The sequence below is a fragment of the Chlamydotis macqueenii genome, chromosome 8, assembly GCF_036417535.1.
Source record: "Chlamydotis macqueenii isolate bChlMac1 chromosome 8, bChlMac1.mat, whole genome shotgun sequence".
Classification (NCBI taxonomy): domain Eukaryota; kingdom Metazoa; phylum Chordata; class Aves; order Otidiformes; family Otididae; genus Chlamydotis; species Chlamydotis macqueenii.
Genome location: NC_141563.1, coordinates 26,615,639 through 26,636,130, shown reverse-complemented (window position 1 = coordinate 26,636,130; position 20,492 = coordinate 26,615,639). Strand labels below are relative to the sequence as shown.

The 20,492-nt window shown below is 50.8% G+C and overlaps 1 protein-coding gene across 8 annotated transcripts in view; it reads right to left on the bottom strand.

Annotated features, from left to right (window-relative positions):
• PTPRF (protein tyrosine phosphatase receptor type F) overlaps positions 1 to 20,492 on the bottom strand; it is a 386,594-nt gene that overhangs the window by 61,038 nt on the left and 305,064 nt on the right. For 4 of the 8 annotated variants that reach the window (XM_086752931.1, XM_086752933.1, XM_086752932.1 and 1 more), the window contains 6 exons: positions 15,007 to 15,276; positions 11,107 to 11,688; positions 10,411 to 10,544; positions 9,539 to 9,683; positions 4,035 to 4,340; positions 932 to 1,125 (listed from right to left, as the gene is read on the bottom strand). In XM_086752931.1, coding sequence (XP_086609057.1) covers positions 932 to 1,125; positions 4,035 to 4,340; positions 9,539 to 9,683; positions 10,411 to 10,544; positions 11,107 to 11,688; positions 15,007 to 15,276 — 1,631 coding nt within the window. The remainder of the gene's footprint in view (positions 1 to 931; positions 1,126 to 4,034; positions 4,341 to 9,538; positions 9,684 to 10,410; positions 10,545 to 11,106; positions 11,689 to 15,006; positions 15,277 to 20,492) is intronic. The other 4 variants (XM_086752935.1, XM_086752936.1, XM_086752937.1 and 1 more) reach the window with 1 other exon arrangement.

Below are 20,492 nucleotides of genomic sequence, written 5' to 3'. Positions count from 1 at the left end.
TATGATTATCTTTGTGGAGAACAGCATGGGTCATCCAGGACGAAGGACCCTTGCTCTAAAGAAGAGCTGTATTTCATTACAGACAGGGCACCAAAAACTTCCCTGGACCCTGGGAAAGAGGCAACCATGCCTTTCTGGGCAGAGCAGAGCGCATAACCATACCTGGAGCACTGTGTAGGAACAGGGCCTCAGCTCACAGCCAGTGAGATATCCAGGACATAGCAAAATATGAGCAGATTGTACAGGAACTGCAGAGGGCTAAGTCATTTACAGGCAATGTGCGCCCACGTCTCACTCTTCCCGCTGCCCCCCTGCCCTGTCCAGCCTTTCCCAGACTCAGCTGGCTTCACCTACAACTTGGTTTCAAGAGGTAATGCAAGGTCAAGTCCCTGCCTTGCAAAAGCAGGAGGGAACGGAGGCTTTGCTGAGCCAGAGGAGGGCTGCCCCACCTGGCGTGCTGTGCCCACCCAAAGGAGCAGAGCCACCCCCACGCCCCACAGGCAGGCAGCACCCTGGTGGACTCTGCCGAGAGACAAGCTTTGCCCTGACCGTAGTCAGCAGCATGAAAGAAGTGGACTCGAGGCTTATTTAAAACTCTCTGACGGCTTCTAACCTGACTGGCAAAACACAATTTGCTCCAACTGCAGTCTGCACAGAACGTGGCAGACAGAGAGGTACACGTTGGGGAAGGGGTAAGAGAGAAGCATCACCCAACACGTCATCTTTCTTACAGCAATCCTTTCCTGTTTAAACCTTTAACTCATTTGTAAGCCATAGTTTAGGGATAAACTGTTTGTCTTGCTCAGGCAGGGCTGAGTCCCACGCTCTGGAGCTGCAAGAGCAGCCCAAGAAATAATTGAATCCAGCCAGCCTGGCCCTCTGCGGAGAGGGAAGGCGCCATGCCCACCAGCCCGTGGTCCCCACACTATACCTGCGCTTCCGACAGCATGACGTCCTTGATCACTGGTTGCCCTCGAGGCTCGTTGTTTTCCAGCTTCACGTATGTAACCTGGTACCCGCGGATCTGCCCGTGCTGCTTGTTGGAGATGGGCAGCTTCCAGCTCACCCGGATGGCAGTCGAATTCACAGACTCTACCTCCACCTTTCGTGGCGGGGCACTGGGCACTGTAACACACACCGGACGGACAGTTAGCAGGCACCACACAACCGCTGTCAGCTACCTCTCACTCTTTTGCTCCCTTCCCTCCACCTCACTGCAAGGACGGCCCTGCTGGCACAAGTTCCCTGTACCTGCCCAGGAGGTCATACTGCAGTTTTCCAGTGTGACCATATTCCTGACCCTTTCCCAGCATCCAAGCACTTTTGCTGTTCTCAGCAGGAAAGCATATAACTGTGATATGCAGGAGCACCCCTAATAAAAGCCACTGTGCTGGATCAGACTCAAGGGCCATCTATCCCTCTCTTTTCTTCAGGAGTAGGGGAGCAAGGAAGAATACAAGAATATAGAACATAAAGAATATGGCAACCACCAGCAGCTCAGGGTGCCCTCCAGCAGAGGCAGGGGTTTTGATGCCTTTTTTGCACCCTGCCTGTCACAACACCTCCTCTCAGATCCCACTGCGTCCATCTAAATGCAGTCCAACAGCCCCAGATAGCACGACTGGGCACCAAGCCTGCCTTGTGGGGAGCCCTGGTACCTGCCACCAGCCAGAGCACACACGCGCTCTTCCCCTGTGACAGCAACAGGTTAATAAGGGGGAAAAGCACCATCCTAAAACAATAACCCAGAGCTCAGAGACAGCAGTCACTGAACTCAGCCAGATAAAGGGGCCCGTGGGGATTGTGACAGCTCTGGGGACTGTATTTCATGCACGGCTAGCTGAATGCTTTTTGATAATAAAATGAAAAATTACACTGTCCCGAAAATATCAATTTTCTTGCAAGGTGAGACCCGTTTAAAAATGTATTTATACACTATTTACCACTTGGAAAAATTACCTCCTTATTACTTCTTGCTCTTGCATTGACTGTGACAAAAATGTCAATGCTAAAAAATTAGCCTCTCGGTTGCTCCTGGAAAGCTCCTTCGGGCTGAAGCAGCTGGGAGCAGAGGTGTGTGCTCCCTGCGGAGGACACCGCTGTCGCATGAGTGCCTGGCAGTCAAGCAAATGACCTGCCTTCCCTCCTAGCACCTCTACTGCAGGACCCCTTCCACTCTCCACTGCTTGGGAAAATCCAGGGGTTTGGAACCCAGTACTCCCCAATTCTCAACACAGCAAGAAATAATCAGTATTAGATAATTAGGGATGGATAGTTGACAAGCAGACATAATGAGTATTGCTACTTCAACCAGCTAGATGGGAAGAAACAGCTACCCAGCAGGTAAGCACAGTTTTTAAGCCGCAGGGCAATTCATTATTTTCCCCACATGTCCTTCTTAATTGTAGATAATTAAATAAAATGGAGAAAGGAGGAATGGAGCATTTTAGCACCATGAGGCCAGCTCAAGGTATGGGAGTGGAGGGGGCTGTGCTTGAATAGTTCCCACCTTCTGGCTGGAGCAGCCTACGCCGTAGTCCACAATTCACTTAGCGCAGTGACCTTGCAAAAGCCACAGGGCTCTCTTGCCCTAGCAAGACCTGCCCACACACACAGTTGGGAGTTGGACCGAAAAACAAGATCCTCCCTGAGAACTAGACAGAAGCTGTGTGTCAAGCTCTGCTAGCAAGAGGTGGGAGGCCATGGCAGGACACAATACGGGGGTGTTGTGCGAACGCGACAAGATGTGAATACGAACAGACCACAGTGTTTCGAGGAACACTATCCTACCCCATTATGGGAAGCATGTGCTGTGTCTGAGACCCAAACAGGGGAAGTTCAATTTGTTTTCAGATCACAGTTTAGCATTTCTCATTCCTTCATCATGGGTATCTACAGAGCATCAGCATGTCAGAGGGATATGAAATCACTCTGGCAGCTGAGCTGGAATGTCCAACCATAGTGTCCGAAAACTCACTCAGAGAGCTTACTGCGACATTTCTGGGGTAGCAGCTTCCCCTGGGCTACAACTCTGCTGAATGAGAATTGAAGCAAACAATACAGGCAGCAGGACACACATAGATGTGTTTGCCAGCCCAGGAATGCAGTCAGTGAGCATTCCCGGACGCCACTTCCAGAGCCAAGGAGATGCGGGGGACAGCGGCAGCCCATTTAGGGAAACTGTAACATGTCTGGTTTCAATTTGATACGCTGACTAGGCAATGCAGAGATCATCCTTTCTTTGCCTGTACACTGCATCTCTTTCTTCTCCCATTAAATCTGCAGCTCCTGGGGTCAGCACGAAGCCATGGAAGCTCCTACTGTCACCCTGAGCTCTGGCACTTTCAAAGGAAATGGCTTAAGTCACGATGACATAACTGACAGCCCTGCTAATACAAAGCAATTTCTCTTTAAAGCTGTCGTATCCAGTAAAGTGTTCTGTACATGCGATATTCTGACTCTTGAGCGGAAGAGCAGATTTATATAAGCTGTGGCTTGCCTGGAAGCTGGGGCAGGAAGCAGCTTTCCTGCGGTATCCACAAATTTCAAATGGATTTCTTCTCCCCTCTTTAGTTTGCTGGATTTCAAGTCAACAAGTAAACTTTAAGTCCTGCTCTCACAATGTGAGAGAAGCCTTCGGCTGCGGGAACTTATGTTACCGTCAGTAAAATGGAAACCACCAACACCAAACAATAGAAAGCCAAAGTGGCAGAGCAGTGTAAGGCCTCCTCACTCATGCAGGAAGCACTGCAAACACACACAGGACCCTTGTGGGACCACGTGGGGACATCTTACCCACAGCCTGGAGGCAACCATTGTATCAGAGCAAGGGCCAGCACAGCAGCTCCCCTACCCAGCTCCAGAGCAACCACTGAGACCCACTCCCTTGGAGCAGCTGACCAAAGCACTGCTCCTGACAGCCTGCTTGACAAGCACTCCCAGGCCAATATTCCCACTCCCTTTCCAGCAACTCAGCTAGGAGAGTCCTGGTTACCCCTAGGCAGTAGCTGAAGGAGCTGTTCAGTAACACCTACCATCCTCATCTGTGCGCACGTGCACAGGGATGCTCTCCGGTCCTGGCCCCACATCGGTGTGAGCCCTTACCCACACCTTGTACTCGGTCCATTTCTCCAGGTCCTTGATCTCCCAGCTGGAGTGCTCCCGTCCAATGCCATCCACCACATGCTTGGTGTTGTCATCTCCTTCCACTGCCTGGTACGCAATGGAGTACTGGGTGATGACTCCATTGCGGCTCTGGGCAGGCGGTGGCACCCAACTTACCCGGATGGTAGTGGAGCTGGTGCTTACACACTCGACTTCTTGGGGTGGGGCGGAGGGGGCTGGGGATAAATAAATGAAGTGGGGAAATGAAGGGAAATGAGTGGAAGGACAAACCAAAATGCACAGGGAACTTTTACCCAGCCAACTGAGCCCTGAACATACACATGGAAATTCAGCCAGTAGCCTCCTGGACAACCATCTGCCTTCCTTGCAGATCATCAAAGATGGCACTAGGGGCAACTTGTATTTGAAAGCCTGATGAACAGCACGGACACAGAAGTGCTGTTCTGCATCAGAGAAATCTCTTCCCAAAGCACTTAGAGACGCTCACTTTACCAAACAACAAATGGCAGTAAGGGAAGTGGGGAGTGAGAGAGAGAGAGACTGGTAGGGAGAAGAAAGTACTTTCAGTGAAGATCTGAAGCAGATGGAAGCCAGAAGAGGTAGGAAGCTCCAGAAGGCAAGAGTGGCAGAAGGGGAAGCTCACACACCAGATTGTACGAAGGCTTGCAAAAACCCGCTCCTAGACAAGTGGAGGAAACAAAAGAGTGTAGGGAAAGCAGGTGACTGAGGTTGGCTGGAGTGTGTCCAGGCAGGGTTTGAAATCACAACCATCAGCTGTGAGCAGCACCGTGACCCAGGTGGGAGCCAGGCACCGTGTGGAAACAGGAGATAACATGGTTGTGCCGCTGTGCACACGTGCCTAGTATCTGGGACTGACTGCTTCATGCCTACCAAACTGGTTATCTTCCTGGCCCACGAAGCTGCACAGAAGAAGGTAGGCAGGTCTTGTTCCATCCCAGGCAAGGAACCACCTGCAGTTTGCATTAACTTCTAAGCCCCAGCAACGTTAACTGGCCACAGGGGGAGGAATGTGATCTGGGCAGCAGACACTTCTCATGGGGATGAGGAGCAGTTCCCTCCACACAGCATTGCTGGGCAAGAGCAGTGAAACAAATCTGGGGACAAAGAGAGGGACTGGGAAAGGAGACGATCTGGACAAAGCACCTCTAGGACACTTGCCTTGTTCATTCCCTTCTCCAGCCTTGCAGAACTGCTGTCCTGTTGCAACAGGGCCCCAGCAGCATGGGAGCCCTCTCACAGCAGCAGTAGCCCCCTCTTGTTTGGCCTCACTGCCCAGGGACGCTGCAGACAGTGTGCTTGCACAGAAGGCAAGGGTGGAAGCCTGGTGGAGGGAGGGAGCCCACCTGGTCGGGGAAGGCACAAGGGACATGAGTACATCCCTGGGTGCTTGCACAGGAGGCAAGAGCCCGAAGCAGAGAGGGCACGGCACCATCACCAAAAAAAGCATGATCTAAGGCTAGGAAGCTGTCTGGCCAAGCAACAACGGATTACACGGTTTGGCCAAAGTGGCTTCGCCATGGGAGGTGAAACGCCATCCATTCTTCACTACACCCAGAAACCTAGAAATGCCTGAAAAAAGACTGGTGCCCGTCTCCGTGCTGCAGTCCTTGAAGCCATCAGTGCAGCAGAGCCAGCCTTCCCAGGGCACAGGGACAAGCCTGCCTGCTCACCGCCTGCGCAAAGGCAAACACAACGTACATTACTCCAGATGGCCGCAGGGACCTCAGATAATTAAAGCACTCAACAACTGTGCCTTGGCTTTGCTGGACACAGGTTGACAGTGGGAGATTTGGGAAAGCTGGGGACAGCAGGACCTCCCAATGGCACTAGTGATCTCTGACTGCTGGGAAAAAGGCCTACTCCCTTGCAGAGGCAGCTGCAGGCTGCATGTAACTTCTACTGCACACTTCTGTGCTCAGCGCCCATCACTGATGCCTGGGCTGGGGTGCTTGGAGGGAGGAAAGACGGAGGGAGAGCGGGCAGTGACGGAGCTGAAAGAGATTAGCGAGTAGAGTCAGGCTGCTGCTATGGAAGCTACACTGGAGGAAAGAGAAGTCAAAGCAATGCATGGAAGCACACAGTTGCCTACGTGGGAGAGGCAGAGCAGGATCAGCCCTGCCACCTGGTATACCGGAAGGGAGCAGGGGTAGAAAATGAATCCTCACACTCTTTTGGTTAATCAGCAGAGAAGTGGCAGGGAAGAGAGTAGGAAAACATAGCAGCAAAGAAACACCAAGAGTGAGTTCAGGGAGGGCATAAGGCAGACACAGCACCTAATGGCATCCCTCAGAGGTGATCACTGATACAAGGAGCTTGGCAAGCCTTTCCTTTGCCACTGTTTGCAGAGAGGCCCTTCACAGAAGAGACTTGCTCTGGCTTTGGGCCTCCACAGCAACCCCTGGGATGCAGCAGTGAGCTCCTTCTCCAAAGGCAGCTTTGTCTGGCAGCATGGGCAGGTCAAATGTTGGCTGTTGACTGGGTAAGAGTCACACACATGATGTGCAAGGCAAAAACTCAGATTAACACTTAAAGAAAGCAAAACAAAACTTGGTAACATGGGCAGGATCAACTTAAAATGCATAAGGAGTGGAAGTGTCCCTCCTGGGGCCAGCAAAGAGCAGACTGGGTGGCCAGCATGCACCCACACACGCAGATGTACCCACACACACACTGTGCAAACCTCTGCTGCCTCCAGGCTACACACATCGGCCTCCCCCGCTGGCCCACAGTGCCCTGTGCACCCATCCAGCCCACCTTCTCCTTAAGCTAGGGAAAAGGCAGCCTCAAGACCCACCTTCATATTTCAAGCAAGAACAGCATTTTAATGCTGAGGCCTGACGGGCGCAGAGCTGATGCTCATCTCCTGCATCATACCGCTTGCCTGAGGCACTGCAGACTCCTGGAAAACTCCCCCGTGCTCCTCAGGCCCTCAGAGCAGCATTGCTTGCACTTTTTGCAGGGTGGCCAGCAACTAAACAAGCAGCTTAGCAGGAAAGACAGCCCAGAAGGTGGCTGTCTTCTCAGGAGATAGGGTCCAAGCTGTGCTGCTGGAAGGGTGCAAAGGGGCACTGCATCCCTCTGACTTTCCCTGACAAGCATCCCTATTACTCCTGAGCAGGGATGCCACGAGAAAAGACCAGCAGCAGCAATACAGACATCCTTCTCCAGCCCATTAGTGACTCATTAGTGATGATGTGCCTCCTACCTTACCCTTGACTGGTTTGCCGGGGCCAGGAATAGTGCCTTTGGAAAAGTCAGACTCCTGCTCTTTGGAAAGCAGGAGTCTGACTGCTCCTGCAGTTTGTGTCCCACCTGAACATGTCAGTCTCCAAGACCTAACAGCCTTTCTCAGGGAAACCAGATGGAAGAGTGTAGGAAGGAAACCAACTTGAAGCTGGGAGCAACACACTTTCTAGATTAATAAGTTGTAAGGGCACAGGGGACTAATCCAACCATGTAACGTGAGATGTTGCTAATTGCAGACCAAAGAATTTCTGCTTGGTAGTTGTGCACTGTGCACACAACTTCTGCCAAGCTGAAGTAGAGCTTTCTGAAAGACCTACTTGACTTTGACACTCTCAGTCTGCCCTGGGACTGTTCAGCCAGTGGTTTGTCACCCTCCCTGAACAGCCCATTAGTAACTGCCACGGACTTTTCTCATAGAATAGAGTGCCATCAGAAATCTTCTCAAGTAGGGGCCTGTAAACCAAGACCCAGTCACTTCTTGGATAAATCAAAGAACTCTTAGGTCCCTCAATGTAAGGAGAATTTCACTGGTCAAATCCAGGTATTCCTGTGGCTTTTGGCCAAATATCTTCCAACCTGTGCACATCTCTCTTACTAAATACGTACCAGAACCAGTCAGCTACAGCTCCACTGGCCTTAAAAACCTTAAAAACAGACCAGTAGGAGATTCCGTGTGAGCATACAGCATGTGGAGTAGGTCATGGCAAGATGCCTGCCTTGAAAAGTCCACGAAGCAAAGGTTTCTCTTACTTGGGCTGTTGTGAGACTCTGAAGGACTCATTTATGCATGGAGCTGTCTCTGATTAACTGTGTTCAAGGATAAGAGCATCCACTGATGGAATTAATTAAAGTGGCAGGAGAGTTGCTTCAACCTTTGCCTATCAATACAAAAGCTATCTGAAATAAGTATACAAATCTCCACACCCAGAATTTGTTCTCAATGTTCAAATATTTATAACTGCATGATCTGAACCTCTCTCTGTTTCCATACCTGTCTACCGTGCAGCGCTAAGACACCATTAGCTCACTTAAGGAGGTGGAGGAATCTCAGCGACTGATATATTAACAAAGCTGAGTTTTCCTCAAAGAGAAGGTCATTCCAATAGTGAGTGGAGCTGCTCTTCCCTGCCTGAGCTCCCTTTCTAATGGCCATCTCAGGCTCTCTGCTGCTGTGCCTGCTGGTGCCCTCTCTGCAGGGAAGGCTGGCTGCCTTTGCCAACTGCTCACCCCACATAGCTAGTAAATCCCAGACAGACGGTGCTAACGGAAATGTCTTTTTTTTCCCCCTTTTAATGCTCTTTGCATAATGGCAAGCCCAAAAATCGTTAGTGGAAACAAGCTTATCGCAGGGCCCTTTGATAGCCCTAATCTGCTTATGTGCAGCACTTTGAGCTTCCAATCAGAGCAATGCAAACTCCTGCTCTGTGATCACATGTGGCAGAGCGAGGATGAAAGTGATATTGCCTGGGTCACCTCATTATCCAGCCTCTCTATTAACTCAGCTGTAGCTTGTTCTCATTTCCCCTAGTGCTGCCATCCCAGAAGCAGCAGCTTCACTTGCTCACGCAACCCAGGCAAACAGCCGCTTTCCCAAACTGACTCCAGCTACCTGACAGCCACAGGCACATCTGGCCTGAAAAGACACCTCACCTTGCAATCAAGCATACAGATCAGTTAAGGACCCCTGCAGAAGCAAGGCAGCTGGAACAGGGAGTGAGAAGGTGAAAATCCAATGGTTTGGAGACAGCCACATTTAGAGCCAAACTCCATATGCTGCCTGTCCAGACAGCTTGTCTGCATGGGAGTGAATTCATAGAGATGCACAAACCCACTCAAATCAATCTCTCCAAAGCAATTTCCCAGCCTGTTTCACTCCTCCTTCAGTTTTTATGAATCTACCCTTAGGGAAAGACAGCATGATCAAAGGGACATGAAAAAAGAACTTACCACTTGGGTGCACCCCCTCTGCCAAAGAGCCCTGATCCAAAACCTCAACTGACTTTCCCCATTACACCCTTTAGTAAACTGCATGCTGGCATCCCTGCAGACCCACAACGGCAGAGGCACTGAGCTACTCTGTGCCCAGGCAATGGAAATGGGACTGCTTTTGCTTTGTCTTCAGTAGTACAGACTGTCAGAAACTTACTGGATTGGGCAGTTCTGGCTTCGATGGTGGGGGTGTAGACTCCTACCCCCAGCTCTGAGCGAGCCCCCAGACGGAACTTATACAGTGTGTCTGGTTTGAGACCTTCCACAGCATACGAGGAGGTTGGGTCAAACTCCACCTTTTGCTGGCAAATAAAAGGAAAAACAGATCATTTAGTGTAGATAGAGAATACAGAAAAGCTGGTGCTCAGCTCCCAGTGCCAAGGCAACAGGCAGCCCCATCATCTATTCTGGCCCCACAGAAAGTCAGAGTCAGGCTGCCAAACCTATTGCAGTCCTGCAGGACTTCAAGGTATGGAGCTTTCTGGATGAAATACAAGAACTCTGCAGGGAAGCAGACCTCTGACAGCCAGGCTGCACTGGCTGTCTGACAGCTTTGTGGGAATGCTAGGTCTGGCTATACAGCTCAGACAAGGGGCACCGGACACACGAGTTTGTTTTCTCCCAATAGACAGCATCTGCCTCCGAAACAGAGTAAAGCCCTTGTCCTGGAGCAGCTGGCATCTCTAATGCAGCTGAACAGTGCTGGTGAAGGACTTGTTTTGCTGCCACTTCACTTGGAGGGCACTTACTTCTGGCAGCTCTCACGCCACTATAAACACAGGAGGAGAGGACCAGGGGACACTGTGATGCATCCCTAGCTACTTTGGTGGTCATCAACAAACACTGCTGAGGTCATTTGCACAGAAGCTAGACAGAGATTGCCATATTCCTATCATACACGTATGAGACAGAAGAAACATGGAGAAGAAACAGTCCTGTTGCCACCCCAGCTCAAGCAGACCCCCTTCCCAAGCTGCTGAATTGTCAAGTCCGGCCCCAAGTGCTACTGACACAAGGCAGGAACCTTACCTGAGTGCCATCCTCCCCTTCCCAGTAGAGCAGCTCATATTTGGTAATGCGTTCCTGAGAGGCGGGCAGCCACGACAAAAGGATGCGGGTATCAGACTCTGCTTCTGCCTGGAAGTCAGCTGGCTGGGCAGGAACTGGGGACCAAACACACAGTTAGTGCCAGGAGGCAGATGCAGGGAAAGGAGTCGCATGGCTTTGCAGAGTCTGTGTTTCACCCTGTGAGGATCCTCTTTCACTCCTTCTGTACCTGCTCTTCTTTCCTCTCCCCTGCAGTGCGCTCTTAAAACAACCTAGGCAACAAGCAAGCGCCTCTGGGACCCAGGCACGTGACCGTGGGAATTCCAGCCCCTGACTGCATCCCAGCTCCTTCCTTCCACATATGTACTCACACCCCAGAAGGCCCAGCACAGCTCCATAGGTGCCAACATGGAACTTGGTCTAGGACCTTGTGTCATATTTTTAGCCACTGTAGCCCAGACAAAACCGTGAGCCGTGTTACTTGTACAGAGATTGATACCAACTCCCTAGGACAAGCTGACAGCTTAAATCTGATGGCTGTGGGGTGGGGGTGCCACTCTGACTTGCAACCACTTGAGCACCAAGTGCAGTTGCGATGCCTGGTACAGATCAGATACACAGGCGACCCGCATACCACTGGGGTGTACATGGAGCCGCGACACCTCACTCCATACGTACCCCCTTGCTGCGTTTTGACCTGGATGATGTCCGATGGGGGCCCGTCGCCCACAGAAGTAAAGGCCAGGACGCGGATGCTGTACGTGGTCCCTGTGATGAGGCTCCCAACGGTGGTGAGGTGGCTGTCGTCTGTGTTGTGTTTCTGCCACATGCTCAAAGGCAGATGTGGGTCAGTGGTATAGTAAACGCGGTACCCTCGGATCTGTCCATTTGGCTCCTCCGGCTGCTCCCACTGGACCAGCATGGTGCTGGCGCTCAGCATCCGTGCCTGGACTTTGAGAGGTGGACTTGAAGGAGCTTGCTCTCCTGTCCGGGCCTCAACCAGCTCACTGGGGGGACCTCTGCCAATGTTATTGACTGCGATGACCCGGAACTCATACTCCGAGAAGGGGCTGAGCCCACCTATGCTATAGCGGGTTGTTGCCACACCATCCACCTCCTGGAACTGCCCCTCCAAGGATTTGGGCTTGTACTGGATGACGTAATATGAAATGGGGTCGGAGTTGCCCGAATCCCAGGTGAGGGTCACGCTGGTAGCTGTCGTTTCAGTCACTAATGGCTCTGTTGGAGGTTTTGGCAGTGCTGCAATTGGAAGGCAAAGAAGTGTGATTTAAATAATTCAGCCGGCTCAAACTGTGCAATGTGCACGGGGATAAAAATGGAGCTGCCACCTCCCATTAACATTCTTCTTTAAAAGGCAGAAATCATTTCATACTCTAGAACATGCATTTTTATATTACCATATATTGCTTGAAGTGATTCTTAATGGAAGGATAAACAGAGCAATCATGTTATTAGATGTGCTTGACGCACTTACCAGCAGCAGGCTAAATAAAGGTAACTCAACAGGGATGCAGGAATGTCTCTGTCATGGGGGTTCAGCTGGCAGTGGGAAGGTGCTTGCTGGACTGGGCTGGCCCCAGAAGCCAGGTGTACAGCTGATTTACAAAGGGACACAATAAAGCAATCAGAGCACCACAGGTCATTTGGAGCTATGCTCCTGCTTCCACGGAGACCATAGGGAGTTCATGGACAGTGCTGTTAGATGGGTTGATGGGGGAATGCCTTGTTAAGTATTACAGTACATGCAGGAGGGATACAGCCAGAAAAATTACCAACTTTCACATCCACTGTTTCACTGGGTGGGGTGTCAAACCGCAACCAGACAATAAACTGTTACACAACAACTCTGCGACACTGACATCTCTGAAGTGTTAAAGAGAACGCAACTACTGCAAGCAAACATTTCCAGATTCACCATTTTACCGAAAGAACAAAGAAAGAGAATGAGTGTGTGCGAGAGAGATTTGCAGAGTACACAAATACTTTAAGACAATGACTGAATTAAAATCTACACTAAGTTTAAACCTCCTACAAGCCACTCTAGCTAAAGTCATTAGTGATGTGTAACACAGCTGTGCTTGACAAGGATCTAGGAAAAATGCTCAGCCCAAATTCAGATCCTCAAGTACTTCATCCTTTGGCAAAGCCATCAGGTTTCCAGCTTCCACATGGTTCAGCTGAGGAGGGCAGGCTCTTTAGCACAGGAGCATGCCGGCTCCCACTGCCAGGGAGGGTGCCTTTTCCAGTGCTACTGCAACATGAATAGTGAGAAAATCAGTGAGGGCTGAGCTGGCATGGGAGGGAAGGGAACCAGATACCACAGCACTACTCATGGAGGACTCAGGGAGAGCAAATGCAACCCACCCAGTGTTACAGCCTGAAGCAACACATTTCCTAGAGCATCCAAGAAACTGGCAGCCTCCCTCAAGCTTTCAGGGACAGATGACACTCATCCACCCTTTCCTTTGGAGAGCCCCAAGCTTGACTCTGGCCAGCTCTCGGGTGTGCAGCCTGCGTGTGAGCAAGGGGCAGGTCTGGTACCTTTGATGCACTTACTGCCATCAGCTCTGTGTCACCTTGCTTCTCCTGTCTGCCCTGCAAACTGTCTACTTTCCAGCAAGCACAGGAGAAGCAACACTGCGTGAAGGAGTTAGGGATAGAGGCAGTTATATATCTGGAGTGAAGGTGCAGAAAAGGCAGACAGAGAAACCAGGAGAAAGGCAAAGGTCTAAAGGAGCTGGGCAGACTACTCGCTGTGCTGGAGGCCTTGCAGTCCTGGGGCAGCAGTAGGCATCACATCAGTCAAAGAGGGAGCGAGACAGAGTCATTCCAGACACAAAGAGGTAAATACTGGGAACCATCAGTGGAATGGTGCAGTTCCCACCTCCTCCCTCCACGTCCAAACCACCTCCTCATCATGCCCCTTTCTTCCACACACTCCCAGGTATGTACTATAACCCAGGCAACCCCTGTGCTTGCTAAGAAAACCGGGGCTGGAAAAGGTACTGACTAGCAGGCGCTGTGAGTAAAGGGAGCGGTGTGCGGCTAAGGTTAAAAGCATCCTCTGACTAGCGTGAGGGAAAAGAGAATTTGCTGTTAATCTCCAGGTCAGAGAGGACTAGCACTCAATTCTGTAATTTGTTCAAGCAGAGATGCGGTGCTAAAGGTGGCCACAGTGCGGGAGGGGGCCTACAAGAACAGACAGACTCAAAAGATGACATATCTGTGGAAATTTGAGCTACAAATCATCTGCAACAAGAGGAGGAAAGGAATAGTGTGGACATACTTGGCCCCAGATGGGAAATGCAGGACACATACTGCAGCCCCCCATTAGAGAGCTGTCTGGGTGGGCTGCCCTGTACCCAGTGGTGAGCAATCAGCAATAACATCCTCTCTGGGGCAAAGCTACCTGTGAAACGGCAGCAGGAAGCATGCTTTAAGGACACTAACAGAAGAAAGAGAAGGGAAAAGAGGCAGAGCAGTAAGGGGAAAAAAAGAAAAAATTGACAGAGAAACATGCCACAATTTTTAAATGAATGATACAGCTATCCTGGGCTGCGTCAGAAGTATGGCCAGCAGATCAAGGGAGGGGATTCTGCCCCCACCTGCAGTACCGCGTTCAGCTCTGGAGCACCCAGCACTGGAAAGACATGGATCCGTTGGAGCGAGCCCAGAGGAGGCCACGAAGATGATCAGAGGGCTGGAGCACCTCTCCTGTGAGGACAGGCTGAGAAAGCCTAGAGAAAAGGAGGCTCTGGGGAGACCTTGTTGTGGCCTTTCAATACTTAAAGGGGGCTTATAAGAAAGATGGGGATAAACTTTTCAGCAGGGCCTGTTGTGATAAGACAAGGGGTAATGGTTTTAAACTAAAAGAGGGTAGATTTAGACTAGACATAAGGAAGACATTTTTTACGATGAGGGTGGTGAAGCACCAGAACACAGAGGTGGTGGATGCCCCATCCCTGGAAACATTCAAGGCCAGGTTGGACAGGGCTCTGAGCAACCTTATCTAGTTGAACATGTCTCTGCTCCTTGCAGGGGGTTGGACTAGATGACCTTTAAAGGTCCCTTCCAACTCAAACCATTCTATGATTCTGTGATTCCTCGCAGGGGGTAGGATGCTCATTCTGGTGAGGTTCACGGACGTTTCACATTGCTGGGGTTAACCTTCTTGTCCCGCCCTTACTGCAAGAAGAGAGTTCTATGCAAATGCTCTGACATCCACAGGACAGCCTGTAGCCTGATCCTGCTGAGGCATGGAACAAGCCAGAAACTGCTGGAATGAGCACAGAATCAGCGAGGTTCCCTCATGGTACAACAGGGACCCAGCCTGACACAAGCTCTTCTCCCATCAGCCACATGTAGAGAAAGAGGAAACCTCCAAAGCAAACACTATACTGTGAGCAGGAAAATAACAAAGTTGTGGCTTTGAGAACCTCCCTTGCAAGGTGGAAAAGTCACTGGAGACTGCAGTCAGCTGACTGCACCCAAAACACCTTGGCAAAGGGCTACACTGTTGAAATCCAAGTAGGAGCACTACAAGGAATAGTTCCTTACCTTTGACAGTGATCTGGGCTGTGGCTTCGATCATGCCGAGGGAGGAGATGGCCACGCAGGTGTAGTTGGCAGACTGCACGATGTTATTCAGCTCCAGGACGTTCCGACCGACGGGCATCTCATCCTCTTTGGTCAGCTCCTCCACACCAGCCATCCACTTCACGTAGGGCATCGGAGCACCTACTGCCACGCACGTGAGGTTCACGCTCCCTCCAGGCATCACCTCGTGGTTGCTCGGAGGGATAGAGAATCGAGGAGCAACACGCCGCACTGAAACAAGGAAGAGACAGCTAGTAGGGCCACAGAACCAGCAGAGACCACTCAGTTGCACTGCAGGGGTATGTGAGAGGGGTTCAACATTTTTGCCTGTCTATCCCTCGGGACAGATAAAATGAAGTGCAAAAGCTGTTCACTGCTTTGCCAAATTGCACGCGCTTTGCTCTCCTTCCTTAGCCACTGGCATCTTATTAGAAGAACTCATTAAGGGATGGCTCAATCCATTCCCTCCAAACACAGCCTTTTGAAATCATATTACTAACATGAAACATTCCTCCATTTAAATTACATCCCTCTAATTAGAGAGCATGCACAAATGCCAGTCACACACTCTCTGTGTGCAGGGCCCACTGAAGCTCTGCAAAATGGAATTACCTGCTCAATTTATTAGCTCTAGGGTAAAGCACCTCGTCCCCTAAACCTCGCAAGGTTTGGGAAGGAGAAGCAAAAGGGTTTCTTTCTGAGTTAGCACATGTGTGCTGTTAAATAAAATATAATTTCCTTCAAAATGTAACTCAGGTTCTACCTTGGCTCAGAAAAAACAGTCACCAGAGCTGCATGACATTGTCAGGGCCTGAACAGATCACCTTGCTGGGCAGGAGAGAACTAATCCTGACGGATGTGAGATCATATCCATTTTGACAGAAGAGAGCTGGGCTGGCAGAACCCTCCCCACCTTCGTAGCAGCACTTTGGGAGATGTATTCCTCCTTATTTCATTGCACAGCTTCTCTTCATATCAATCCCTTGCTGGGTATTTCATTCAAGACTTATTTGTAAGCAACTCTCAGCTACAATAAAGCTCTAAAGCTGCCTGCCATATGCATTCCCGTCAGGAAAATGACACTGAGAAATGAGGCCCCTTCTTCAGGGTTAGTGTTATGGGCCTATTTAAGCAAGGGTAGAGAAACAACTGTGCTTGGTAAATCTTTGTCTCCTCTGGGCAAGTTCATTTTAGTCTGTAGTTAAAAAGGGAAACTGCTCAAACGTGTCTTGCCCAGCAGCCCTGATCTCTAGCCTCCTCCCAGCAGAAAGGCAGCCCCAGAGCATCCACCGGGTTCACAACTGGCCGGCTCCTGAGGAGCCTCTCCCTGCCAGTTATGCTGCTCCATCAACGCACTGGGCTGGTGGAGCAGCGAACAGCTGCAGCGCTGGGAGCAGGTGGGAATGGGGCAGGAGCCTGAGTGGTGCCAGCTTGCAACACGCCGCAGGCACAATCAGTCCCACAGGTGCTGGGGGCCTGGGGGGACATGGCTCTGCTGGCCTGGCTCCTGCCACCACGGCGTCTCCGCAGTCGGTAAAGCTGCTGACAGCCCGGCGAGCCACAGAGGTGTCAGCTCCGCTTGCGAAGCTGACTCTCCCCAAATCAGATTTCACTAGCGCTCTGTGTGATGATTCATCCCCAAACCAACAGGCTTGCAGAAATAGACTGAACATGGAAGCCCCCACGCTAGCATGTACAACAGAGAGCTAAGACTTCGTGATAAATTAGACAATGCTGTCAACAATGTGTGTGTACTACACGTCATCTCAGTGACAAAACAGGGCTCATTAGCTCCTTACCAGTCAGGGGAAGGATAACTTGCTTTGTTTTTTTTTTTTTTTTTTTTTTCTGAAATGTCTAAATCCAAAGTCTTCCTGGTTGTTTCTTTTAATCAAATATTAAGTATCAAATCAATAGCTACATGAGCAATCGCCAGTGAGGTGTTACCTGACTGCCAGGGCAGCGCTCCCCAAACAAGACAGAACTGAAAGTGTACTCAAGCGCTACGCAGTCATGAGAATACGGAGTTAACCTGATGGACATGGCAATGGTTTAACATGATGGTGTGTATTTCCAACCAAAGCATCCCCGCACCATTTGTTAAGAGTCAGGTTTCATTTTCCAATGAACACAGCGTTGAATTGTTACAGGTAGAAGCTGTTCAAACTCCGTTCCCATCCAAGGACCAAACCCACCCACTCACACTGTATTAAAATAAAAGAGCAAACTTTGAGGATAAAGCCATAGGTGTGCACAGAGCACTCACACACATGCACCAGGCAAACAGGCTGGCAGGCACCGGAGGCCACTACAGAGTTAAAGAGGGAAGGTGTGAGGGAAGGACAGGGAGAGGGCAGGTGCACAGTAACTCATACACAGGGACACGGGAAGACAAGAAGCTGGAGGACAAGAGGCCGTGCAGGAAGGTCAGAGCCCAACATGCACAAACAAGATTTTGACTCCCAGTCCTGTAAGACCAGAGACAGCACAGCCCGCTGCAGATGCCCCTGCACCCCCCGCTGTGTCCCCGCATCAAGCACTGCTCTCAGGGTGCTCCTGAGGCCATGCTGAGCCCCATCAGTGCCGCATCCCCCTTTATGTGTCCTGTGTCCTGCAGTGGCATCGTCTATGGGCACTGCAGCTGCCTCTTCTCAGGGAAGCCGGCAGCCAACCGTCCCCTGCTCCCCTCTGGACAGCACAGGGGAGATGCACTTCAAGGGGCTGGGGGGGCTCTTGGTAGCACTTTATAGGGCGAAGGGAAGAGGCTCTCCCCTGTCCTACTCACAGGGGAGTGGAGATGGCTGGCATGGTCGTGTGCATAGGGAAGGGATGAACGGCAAGGAAAACTCTCCTGCAGACCAAACCATACAAAAGGGTGGGCAGGCTGCAGCGTCGCGAACCTCGGCATGGGCCATGTCTCCCCTACACCGCAGCCTGCAGCAGGCCAGGAAGCTGTGCAGGGCCTCAGCTCTCAAGCCTGGCAACAGATGAGCAGTTAAACAGGCCTCTGTGGTGTATTTTTGTGACCCAGAACGGCTGAGTCGGCCTCCCCTTGTTAGCACACCAGCAGAGCTGCTAAGATGGGTTCACTGCTCCACACAGAGAGCAGCGGTGCCCGGGGCACCACAGCTGCTAAAAATGGAAGCCACATGTAGGGGTCAGCTCTCAACATGGGAGGTAGGAGGAGGTGAGGGCAATGCCTTTGGTGAGAGATCTGGCTTGGACGATACGCTGGCAGGAGCGCATGCAAAGGAAGGTACGGGCTCCATCAGCCTCCCATCCTCTTGGGGGATAATTGGCAGCTTCTCATCCCAGTCAGTACGGAGGGAGAAGGGGAGATGCTGTCAGTTAGCATTAGTGAGAGCTGGCAGAGCTCTCACAGCAGCTTGCAGAGCACCATCAACACATTCCTCAGGCTCAAGCCAGCGATTTAAGTCGCTTGCTTTTCTAGCATAAGAGTCTGGTAATAATTTACATCAGTATAACTCCTCAAAAAGCAGCATTCTTAGAGTTTCTGTCCAATTTACAAGTCAAATCACATGGGCTAGCACAGCCCATGATGCTACCTTAAGTGCTCCAGAAATTTTTGCTGTTCTTCATTTACTGAAGCAATGAAATTTACCTTTTTCTTACAATTATCTTGACAAGAATTTGCGATTTTTTTTAATCTTCTTTTTGGATAAAGATCAGAGAAGGTGGTTTGGAGGTTTTGCCAGAAGAGCACAGGGAAAATTGCTGTGAATATTAAAATTATTTCAATGGACAACAGTATAATTCAGAGGTTTAGTTAAACCAGCAGACTGTCAAAAATGAGATTCATCGTCATTCATCCCAAGAACAGGCAACGTAAGAGCTCTGTGCTGCTCAGCACGCCTCCCCGTAGAGAGCATTCCCTAAGAAGTGAAGTGAAACCCGGGAGTGGTGAGCAGTGCAGCGCAACCTGAGCCCGTGCCCTGGATCCCACAGGACAGGGAGAAAAGACAGCGTGGAGACTGGTCTTCCACTCAACCGGGGAGGAAGGCGGGGAGCAGGCAACACAACAGCCACAAAGGTTGAGATTGAGAAATGTTAATAATTCAGCATGCATTAACATGCACATTCCTTGCCTTGAGAGCAAAGAGCATGAATCGATTGCCTGGCTCCTTTCACCACAGGAGTGGCTGTTTCCTAATGTCTCAGGTTCCCTCTGAGGGTGATGTTACCCCCTTGGAGAACCAGGGACCCCCCCTCCCTGCTGCTGTCTGCAAGAGTTGTAGGCTCTGAGCTCTGGGCAGGAGTGCTCAGGGCTCCCAGGCCGGCACTGTTAGCCCCCCTCTGGCATGCTGAGACACTGCTGGCATACAGCAAGGCTCTGCTGGAGACACAACGGTGCCAGGAGGACTGCCCATGCTTCCAAAACTGTGGTGCTGCTAGGGAAAGGAAAACCAAATTGCTTTTCCCTGCTGGCTGTCTTGGCCACAGCACAGCTGAGCAAATGACAATGCTAACACCCCTCCCTCCAGCTTGCAGTGATGCAGGGACCTCTACCTGCCTGCTCTTGCTCCCACCATGCCTACCTGACACCTGTCTAACTCCAGGCTTCATCTTCCCTGCTCCTGGCACCATTGCAGGCTCGCTGGGCACTGCCCCACGGCGATGAAGAGCTGTGCCCATGCTCTGCATACTTCTCCGCTCCTCTCTGGGACAATCCCAGCAGCTCTGGTCCTGCACCACTGTCCTGACACCCTCGTCCCTCTGCTCTTCATCCACACAAAAGAGCAGCAGTCTGAAGTCCTGTCTGCTCTGAAGGAAGACCAGCACTGCCTGGACTGTGCTGCTCCTCCCTGGCCCTCAGCACATCAAAGGCAAATTTGGAGGGCTCTGCTCTAACCTCCCGACTGGGATGAGTAGTAGAGAGTGATGTGGGGGCGTATCTTTGAGGAGGGGACACTGCCCAATTTCTTTACTCCAGCCAGGCAAGCCAGAGGATTCTTGGTGCACAGGGTGTGCTCGTGCCCTCACCACACTGCTACCCTGCCCAAAACTCCTGCCTTCCTAAGGAACCATCTCCTAAGAGTCAGGAAGGAGGGAATTTAGGAGATATCCTCAAACATGATCATCAGTCTGCATGGTTTACTCATCTGCAGACACCTTTCTTCTCTCCCTAGTGCTATCATTTTAAGGAAGGACTTCAAATGGAAAGGCAGTTGCTGGAGTCTCACAATCTATTGACAGAATCAACAGCAGGAGAGGAAAAATTGGAACCAGAAAAAATGCATTTACAGTCTAATCTTGTGCTCAAACAATGCTGTACTATTTATGCTCCCAATGCATCCTTGAGTGCTGACATTTTATAGACAATTTCCAAAACAGGGCCTTGCCATTTTTGGATTATATTTCAGCTATAACTTTTAAGTCTAATTATTTGCGCTGACAACCACATATAAAAGAGGATATATCATTACAGT